The sequence below is a fragment of the Euleptes europaea genome, chromosome 15 (genome assembly GCF_029931775.1).
Source record: "Euleptes europaea isolate rEulEur1 chromosome 15, rEulEur1.hap1, whole genome shotgun sequence".
Classification (NCBI taxonomy): Eukaryota; Metazoa; Chordata; class Lepidosauria; order Squamata; family Sphaerodactylidae; genus Euleptes; species Euleptes europaea.
The window spans coordinates 35816214-35825938 of NC_079326.1; the positions used below are offsets into that span (position 1 = coordinate 35816214).

The window sequence follows — 9725 nt, forward strand, 5'->3', positions numbered from 1 at the left end:
GGCTCCTTTCCACTACGCCAATATGATGGTGATTTTTTCTGCCCCACTGGAGTTCCCTATCCTACTGAAATCAAATATGGTTCAGTGCAAGGATTGGATTATTTAGTGCAAGAGAGTTTTGCCTAGTCATAATATTCGCTGTCTCTTTGTAGTAAGAGGCTGTTGACAACATTATAAAAAGCCAATGGTACTTATATATATATAAAATTTTATTGCGGTCTTTGACCAGTTTAACAAAAGTTATCACAAGATTTAACAAAAGTTCCAGATTTAAAACAATGATTCAGTACAACAGAAGAATCAAAGTCTACAGCTTTACAACGGCTTTACTATCGTTCCCTGAGTCTTACATGGTACTTGTTTTTGTATGGTACCAAAAATACTGATAACCTAGATGCAAAAAATTCTACAGCACAGACTCTACGCTTCTTTTATCAAGCTTCCCCCCCACACACACACACACTTCCCTTCCAGTAAGGGATTATCTTCACCTGCCGTTTGTTTGCTGTTGGTCTATTCCTTGTGGTGCTCCAACAGTTCTTCTATCACAGAGATTGCTTTTTGTTTAATCATACGTGTCCCCCACATTTCCTTGACGGAGCAAATGGAAGGGAGTATGATAGATTTGAACCCAGCAGTACTTTAGTCCAGGGGTCCCCCAACATTCTTGTGCCTGTGGATACTTTTAGAATATCCAGGGTGGATCAGAGGGTGATGGGTGCCATCACAAATTGCTTGCCATGGGGGCAGGGCCAATCACAAGTTGGGAGGTTCCAAGGTCAGTTCCCCACTCCTACACTGGAGGTAGGAAATACACAAATGTGTATTTCCTGCAGTTGCAAAAGCAGTGCCTCTTGCACTTTTCTAAAACACTTCCTGCCCCAAGGAGGTGGAGGAAGGTTTGGACTGGCTCTGTGTTTTGGGGATTACACATTGTTTAGTTTCAGTTTCCAAAAAGAGGGGGGCTGGTTTGCTTCCTGGGTGGCCACAAGGGAGAGGTTTCCAAGCAAGGGTTGCCAGCTCCGGGTTGGGAAATACCTGGAGATTTTTGAGGGTGGAGTCTGAGGAAGGCGGGGTTTGGAGAGGGGAGGGACATCAATGCTACAGAATCCAATTGCCAAAGTGGCCGTTTTTGCCAAAGGAGCTGATTTATATTGCCTGGAGATCAGTTGTAATAGCGGGAGATCTCCAGCCACCACCTGGAGGTTGGCAACCATATTCCAAGCCTAGAGACATTAGAGGGCCTGTGGCCTTGTCAAGAGCTCCTCACTTGTGTTGCTTGTATCCAGGATGAGCTCAAGGCTTTGGCCTGAGTCAGTCAGCTAGAAGAAGAAGAAGAGTTGGTTTTTCTATGCCGACTTTCTCTACTACTTAAGGGAGATGCAAACCGGCTTCCAATCACCTTCCCTTCACCTCCCCACAACAGACACCCTGTGAGCTGGGTGGAGCTGAGAGAATGTGACTAGCCCAAGGTCACCCAGCTGGCTTCACGTGTGGGAGTGGGGAAACCAACCCAGTTCACCAGATTAGCCTCCGCCACTCATGTGGAGGAGTGGAGAATCGAACCTGGTTCTCCAGATCAGACTCCACCGCTCCAAACCACCACTCTTAACCACTATTCCACGCTGGCTGTCCAGCTAGTAGGAGAGAGATTTGACACTTCTTGTTTTCTTTCTGATGCGTTCAAATCTCACAACTCGTAAAGCAAACATTGGCCAGGAAAGGCATTGACTGGAGCCATAGTCCCCCTAGGCACAGTATGGGGGGTTCTGGCTTTAGCCATTGTGCCACACTGATATGGTGTGGGTTTGCACAGATTTCTGCCGCTCACTCTGTCGTCGTCATAACTCCTCCCCACACATGCTCGCTTGACATCTGCACGGCTTTCCACTTACTGACCAAACTGATTGGGGTCTGCTAGGAGCTTGATACAACGTCTGCTTTTGCAGTCCCGGGCAAGTAGCAAAATAAGGAGCTTGATCGGATACCAGGAGGGCCATTGAGTTTGAGGGATCACAAGATGCGCTGGCTTGCCTGCCTGAGATCCAGTGTTGCTAGAAGCAGATAGGGTGGCAGTTCAGACGGTGGTACTATTGTTGAGATGTCCGCCTGTCTCTCTTCCTGGGCAGCCTGAGTGGTGTAGAGAGCCAGTGGGGTGTAGTGGTTAAGAGCGGTGGTTTGGAATGATGGACTCTGATCTGGAGAACCGGATTTGATTCCCCACTCCTCCACATGAGCGGTGGAGGCTAATCTGGTGAACTGGATTTGTTTCCCCACTCCTCCACATGAAGCCAGCTGGGTGACCTTGGGCTAGTCACAGCTCTCTTAGAGTTCTCTCAGCATCGCCTGCCTCACAGGGTGTCTGTTGGGGGGAGGGGGAGGGAAAGTGATTGTAAGCCGGTTTGATTCTTCCTTAAGTGGGAGAGAAAGTCGGCATATAAAAACCATCTCTTCTTCTCCTCCTCCTCCTCCTCCTCCTCCTCCTGTTCAGATGAATTAGATGCAGCCTCCCTGTAGTTTCTATGCTCTCGGCTCTTTTATGGACAGAGGTCATCTGAGAAACGATAGCTAGGAAATGTATGTGCGATGCAAAGGAGAGGTCACATGTGTTGCACGTATCGTTTGCTTACCGCACCCCATCCCCAAGAGGCACCTGTAAGACTCTAGTGCAGGGGTGGGGAACCTTTTTTCCGCCAATGGCCATTTGGACATTTATAACATCATTCAAGGGCCATACAAAATTATCAACTTAAAAATTAGCCGACCAATACGTTTCTTCATGGCCCGGGTGGGAAAGGGTTAACACAGTTTCTTGGGTTGTCCTAGCAGCTCCATAGCTAACGACTCTTCTGCAAGGGGGAAAAAAAGGTTCCTTTTCTCGGCAAAACAAACACATCTGCCTTGAATAGAGGCTATTCCTGTCCGCGGGAGGGTGCGGATCACCAGTCTTAGATCCTGCTGAGCTAAAGATCTGGCAGGACCCATGAAGGGCCAGACCAAATGATTTTGCGGGCCTTAAACGGCCCCCGGGCCTGACGTTCCCCACCCCTGCTCTAATGTGAAGACACATTGACTCTACTATTTAGAGAAGGAGCGGGCCACCCCAACATATTTGCTGGCAGTGGCACGCCAAACCATTTGGCTTGGCACCCAGGGGCACATGGGCCAAGCAACCAAGGGACTGGCTGCTCTGTTAGGGCCATGGCTTATGCCCGTTGTTGCCCCCCCAGACCTGCACAGCAATCAGCTGAGTTTAAGGCAAATCTCTGAGTCTGGTGGAGCTGCTGGGGCTTGGCTTCCTCCAGACATGTCTGGCCAAGGACGAGCTATGTATCCCTGGCATCTTCATGGATAGATGTTGTGTTTTCCCCCAAGCACTGAGGCCTAAAGGTTGCCTGCCCCTGGGTTGAGAGCATTTATAAGGGACTGGTTTCCAGTGCTGCTCTGAAACTGATCACATCCAAAATGGAAACTGGCTGCAGGTTTGTCCCACGTAAACTTTGGGATTGGGTTTTCAGAACCAGTTCTGCAACAGCTTCGGAGGGAGCGTGTAACATTTTACACTTGTTGTGTAACATTAGCGTGTAACAGCGTGTAACATTTTACACCTGTCGTGATCACCTCCTTGGCAACGTTAGGGGCGAAACTAGATGGTGACATATGCGTACTCTTCTGAGTTAGATGCTGTTCCCTCTGTGCTGTTCAGGAGGTCCCCCTAATGGCACCCCAGTGCATGACATTTTGGGAGAAAAAAGATCACCTCTTTGATATCGACAATACTTCATCATACAAGTTGCTAACTTTTCAGGCAAACTGTAGATTGAGTCTTGAATCCATTCCATTCAGTGGCTAACTGTTGGAGTATTTGGCATGGAGACTTCTCAGAGTCAGGCATGAAACTCATAGGTGGCTTTCTTGTCTTCCTCCTCATTTGTGTTCAGTCATTCATCTGCTCCAGTTTGTTCTGAAAGCAGGAACTTCAAGAGCGCGAAAAGGGTAAACGCTTCCCCCTATCAAAAAATAAAGGATCAGACAAAGCGGCACAAAATGTACAAAACACACAGACAATATGCAAGGAGGACATTTACTCAAAGAGCAGCTTCAGCTTTTGAACCTGAAGGAAACGTTGGCTTGTTTGTCTTGGATGTATGTTTCTTTGTAGTATCGTAATGGGAATTCGGTTTTTTGTTTTACCGAAGGATGCAGCAGTTCTCCTTAGAGCAGGAGTGATGAATCTCTTATGAACTGATGTACATTTTAGACATCACAGACGTCCCTAACACTTTAGATTTTTCTTCATGGAAAAGCTTGGAATGTCTTCTTTTGAAAGAAAGGCTAAGCGCATACATTGCTCTGTGGTTTAGAAAATAGTTAGTAAAAGGGTATGATACAGATGAATAGTGTGGAGACTGTAGTTGGGGGAGATTTTTTTCTCTGTCTCCCATAAATCTAGAATGTAACTTAGGCCGATTTGTAGTGGATTCGAGAGAGTGCAAATGACGCTGCCTCAGACCAAGTCAAGGCCAAGTTGGTCTTATCTCATCTGACTGCCACCAGCTCAGCAGGGTCTCAGGTGGAGGTCTTCCACATTGTTTGCTGCCTGATCCTTTCTCTCTCTCTTTTTTTTTTTACTGCTGATGCTAAGGACTGAACCCGGCACCTTCTGTATGCAAAGCAGATGTCCTACCAGCATGTTGTAGTGGTTAAGAGCTGTGGTTAAGAGCAGTGCACTCTGATCTGGAGAATGGGGTTTGATTCCCCACTCCTCCACATGAGCAGCGGAGGCTAATCTGGTGAACTGGATTTGTTTCCCCACTACTACACACGAAGTCAGCTGGGTGATCTGGGGCTAGTCACAGCTCTCTTAGAGCTCTCTCAGCCTCACCTACCTCACAGGGTGTCTGTTGTAGAGAGGGGAAGGGAAGGTGATTGTAAGCTGGTTTGATTCTTTCTTAAGTGGGAGAGAAAGTCGGCATATAAAAACCAACTCTTCTTCTTCTACCACTGAGCCACAACCTCTTCTCTGACAAGTGTTCAAAATATTTCTCCTGACAACATGCAGTTTAACTAACCAAATTAATTGCTACAAGAAGTGGTGATGGCCAACAGTTGTGTTGGCTTTGACAAAGAATTAAAGACATTTGGCAGTGTAGGCCAACCAGTAGTTACTATCCATGATTCCAAACTCATGTTCAGAAGTCATATACATCAGAATGCCAGTTGCTAGGATTAAACCAAAGAAAAATGGCCATCATTTTCAAACACAGTTTACGAGCTCTCAGACCCATCTGGCTGGCTACTGACTGAAAGAGAACTCTGGTCTAGGACTTTTGGTTGGGCTGGGCGGCTTTGCAGCCATGTGTAGTTGGAGCTCTGAGTTTTGTTTTAATACTTAATGTTTTAGTTTAGTTGTATCTGTTTTCTCTCTCTTCTGATTCTTTCAGAACTCTGGTCTATATGGATCTTGGTCTGATCCAGCTCCCCCCCCCTCCAAAATTCAAAGACCAAAAGTTGCTCATAGTTAAAAGAATAACATAGTTAATACGTTAGCACAATTTTCAGTCTTCTAAGCATGGCCCTGTTGAGACAACAAGTGGCCATAATCATGCCCTATTATGACCTCCACATTCAAATAGATCCAGCTAATATCTTATTGTGTCTTTTGGATCACTCATTGCATCCAGAAACTCGACACAGCAGAGTACACAGTAATATTCCCCCCAATATGTTGTTGCCTTCCTGATACCCAGTGCAACATTGTTAGTGTTGCTCCAAAGACAGATCACTGAGCTGTTGTCACGACCTCAGCCGTAATTGCCGCTACCGTCACACAAGGGCATATAGATCCAGGCACTGACATTGCCTATTAAAAACGGCAGATTTATTTTTGGCGAATCCCTGCCTGCCCGTTTGCTGGACCTGTGAAGCACCAATGAATAATTTGAAATGTGGCATCTGCAGCAGTGCTGGCCTGATAGGGAAGAGCGGAGGGCATAAGGCAATTCATGTTTGGTTTTGCACTCTGGCTATAATTGAAAGGCAGAACTCCTGATGTCTCACTTTGATTTCTTTGACTATTTGGGGGAAATTCAGCAACAGCAAACACTACTGAATTAAACCAGCCCCTTTGCATCTCTGCTTGGATTTCTTGACCAGCCAAAAGCCAGTTTTACAGAACTTTATATGACGCCTTAAAAAAAACAACCTCCTTGGATTTTGTTGTTGTTTTCTGAAAAAGCATTAAATACCTCTCCTTCCCAATAAACCTTTGGTGCCTCTTTAACGGCTATGTGTTACAGATGACTAAAAATGGCACCGTGGAATCGGAGGAAGCCAACACTTTGACCCTGGATGACATTTCTGACGATGATATTGACCTCGACAACACGGAAGTGGACGAGTACTTCTTCCTCCAGCCTCTGCCTACGAAAAAGCGGCGGGCACTCCTGCGAGCTTCTGGGGTCAAGAAGATTGATGTGGAGGAAAAACACGAGCTGCGAGCCATCCGCCTTTCAAGGGAGGACTGTGGCTGTGACTGCCGAGTCTTCTGCGATCCAGAAACTTGTACTTGCAGTCTTGCAGGCATAAAATGCCAGGTGGGAGCTGAACTTTGGTATAGTTTTTTTTTTTTAGGGGGGGGGATCAAAAGTGTTACTTCGAGTATTTGCTTAAAGGATAAAGCACTCATCCCCACACGCACATACACTAATCCGAGTATTACAAAAACAGATATTTAATCCCACTTCCCCAAGAGGAAGAGGGGCCCAGGGATGTTGTGTTTGTAATGAGAGAAAATCCTATCGACTTGCCATGACCTAGGGCTGAACTACACATGATGTTGGTCACAGATACAGCTGCCCAACAGGACAAATAATGTCCCCCAACACAGTGTCAGGTTGGGAAATAATGCGTAGGGAGGCAGGAGTCCTTACTCCCTCCACACCAAAGACCTGACTAGAATCGAGGCCTTGTGGCACTTTTAGTGGAGTTCTCTATGGGGACCAGCAGCTAGCATATGGCTGCCAGACCCCCTGGGGAACCCATGACAAAATCCACATCTAGTTGGGCCCTTTGTCATCTCTTCATAAGTATTTATTTATTTATTAGAGTTCTACCCTGCCCTTTCTCAGCATAAGCCAAGCTCAGGGCAGCTAAAAACAACCATAATACCATATATGTATACACACACACCCTAAAAATTCAAATTAACTTAAACTAAAATGGCACCCTGTGTTGTTGGGCGCAGGCCAACTTGGAATGAGGAAGCATTGCTGCTAATCTGCACCTGCTTCATCCCCTTGAGCACAAACTCTGTCCAAGGGGCCTACCCATAGTTTACAGTGAGGATCAAGTTTTAGCTCTCAGGGCAAAGGAAGTTTAGCTACCCTTAACTGTTGGTGACAGCAGTGCCATGGTAAGAGTTAACAGCGCTTAGGTACAGCAGGGGAGATTCATTTTTGCAGAAAGGAAGGAGACAGGAGCAGAGACTGCGTGGTCTCATAGTCTGGTTGTTTAAGCATGGTTGAGCAAGAAGCTGTGTTAAACCTGAACTGGTTCATGGTGCCTGTATTGTAGTTAATGACTTTGAGGCTCCCCAGCCGTTCTCTGGATTCATTTTATCTAAATATGCGTTGACTTGTATTTTCTAGATGAAGCTTCTTGTTTTGCAGTAAGTTTCTAATTTGCTAGGTGTCTGTCATTTGATTTTCCTGTTCCTTCCTCAGACACATGATTAATCTATGGCCTCTTTTTCAAAGGTGGATCGTATGTCTTTCCCATGTGGTTGCACTAAAGAAGGGTGTAGCAATACAGCAGGTAGAATTGAATTTAACCCCATCCGTGTTCGGACTCACTTTTTGCACACTATAATGAAACTTGAATTAGAGAAAAACCGAGAGCAGCAAGTCCCTGCACTGAATGGTTGCCATGGCGACATAAGCGCTCACAGTAGTTCAATGGGCCCGTCGCCTCACCCACTCGAGTATTCGGTTCCAGACAATTTTGAGATCGAAACAGAACCTCGGACTGCAGTGATGCATTTACAGACAGCAGATGACTTGGACTGCCCGGGGGAGGAGGAGGAAGAAGAGGAGGAGGAGGAGGAGGAAGAGGAAGATGCGAGTAGCTTCTGCAGTGGGGTTACAGATTCCAGCACACAGAGTTTAGCACCCAGTGAAACAGATGAAGATGAGGAGGAGGAAGAGGACGATGATGAGGATGATGAAGAAGGAAAAGTTGATGACTTTGTGGAAGGACTGGGTGCCCATGCTGACATGGTACAAGCTCTGCCTTCTGTCCTTTGCTATTCTGACAGCACCGTCATGCACGAAAACCATGCGAAGGCTTCCTCCTACTACACCAACTCTTCAGCGCTTTATTACCAAATAGAGAACCATGGCCCTGGCACTCCTAACCAGATTCATGAGACTTATTCTGAAAGGGACACTGTTAAGAATGGGAATCTTGCTCTGGTGCCTTATAATCCAGCTTCGGAACAGTTTATTGACTATTCGCGGCAATCAGAGGAAAGTTACGGGAGCTCACTGTATCCATCTTCAAATCCCTCCGTCATAGTTTGCTGCTCTTCATCAGAAAGTGATAATGCTGTTCCATGTAGCAGTTTATATTCGGATCATAGGCCAAGGCACTCCCAAGTGGACTTTCCCTCATACTTAAAAGGCCCTTCTCAAGATGGATTTGTTTCCACATTGAATGGCGGCAGTCACCTGCCGGATCATCCTGCCGAAAATTCTCTAAGCCTTTCAGAAAAGAGCAGATTGCATGAAGAGTGTATCAAATCGCCTGTCATGGAAACGGTACCTGTTTAAATTATTTTAGGACTGAATCCCTTTATTTAAATGCACTCTATTTTAATTGGATTTCCTGGAACAATTATTTTTTCTTAGCAGTGGAGTTAAGGAGATAGACTATGGGTAATGTTTGATTTTTTTCTTTTTGTCTTTCAAGTTATACTGGCTGTGGCCATTGCACACAAAAAAAGAACAGTTCATGTAAAAAAATTAAAGGTGAAAACAAACCAAATGGTCTTTTGATAAAAAATACCTAGATTAAAAAAACTCCAAAAAATAGCAGCCAAACTATGGGAAGCTGAGATATCTGACTCAAAGCTCCCCATTTTGTCAGCGAAAGTCATACTTTGGAATCTTCATGTTTAGCGTTCTAAATTTTCACACCTCTTTGAAGACAATGGTGACTTTTTAAATGTAGAAGTGATTACTGTACAAAAAATGAATTGTTCCGAACTGTATATTTTATTTATTGTAGCTTAGTACTTATGTCTTGATAACAGACGGCATGTTCATTGGAGTTGAACATTTGAGCGGAACAGCCTAGCCACTTATAATTTCATTACGCAAATGATGTACATCTTTTGTAACATCTACAGCTGACATTGAAATCTGTTCCTTGATGTGCCCAAGGTCTACCTGTAATCGATGAGTGTAGGGTGCAACCCAGGAAATCCCACTGTCGAGCACCCTTCGTTCATTTTAGTGCTGAATGAAGCTCTTATAGGAAGTCCAGCTCGACTCCATTAAAAAGGGATGCAGGATGTTCACCGGCACCACTTTTCCAGTTGCGCTTTTAGGCATTCATATTTTCAAGAAAGGGGAAATATAGGACAATTCTCTGTTAGTTTAGTTATTTAAAACCCAAAATATAGCAACATCACTAGAGGGGGAAAAGGAAGCTTGTCATAATCCAGC

At 45.4% G+C, this 9725-nt stretch overlaps 1 protein-coding gene across 2 annotated transcripts in view; it reads left to right on the plus strand.

Moving 5' to 3' along the window:
• CSRNP3 (cysteine and serine rich nuclear protein 3) overlaps positions 1-8936 on the plus strand; it is a 96458-nt gene extending 87522 nt beyond the window's left edge. For both annotated transcript variants that reach the window (XM_056861317.1, XM_056861318.1), the window contains 2 exons: positions 6300-6596; positions 7758-8936. In XM_056861317.1, coding sequence (XP_056717295.1) covers positions 6300-6596; positions 7758-8828 — 1368 coding nt within the window. In that variant the 3' untranslated portion in view covers positions 8829-8936. The remainder of the gene's footprint in view (positions 1-6299; positions 6597-7757) is intronic.
• The last annotated feature ends 789 nt before the right edge of the window (positions 8937-9725 follow it).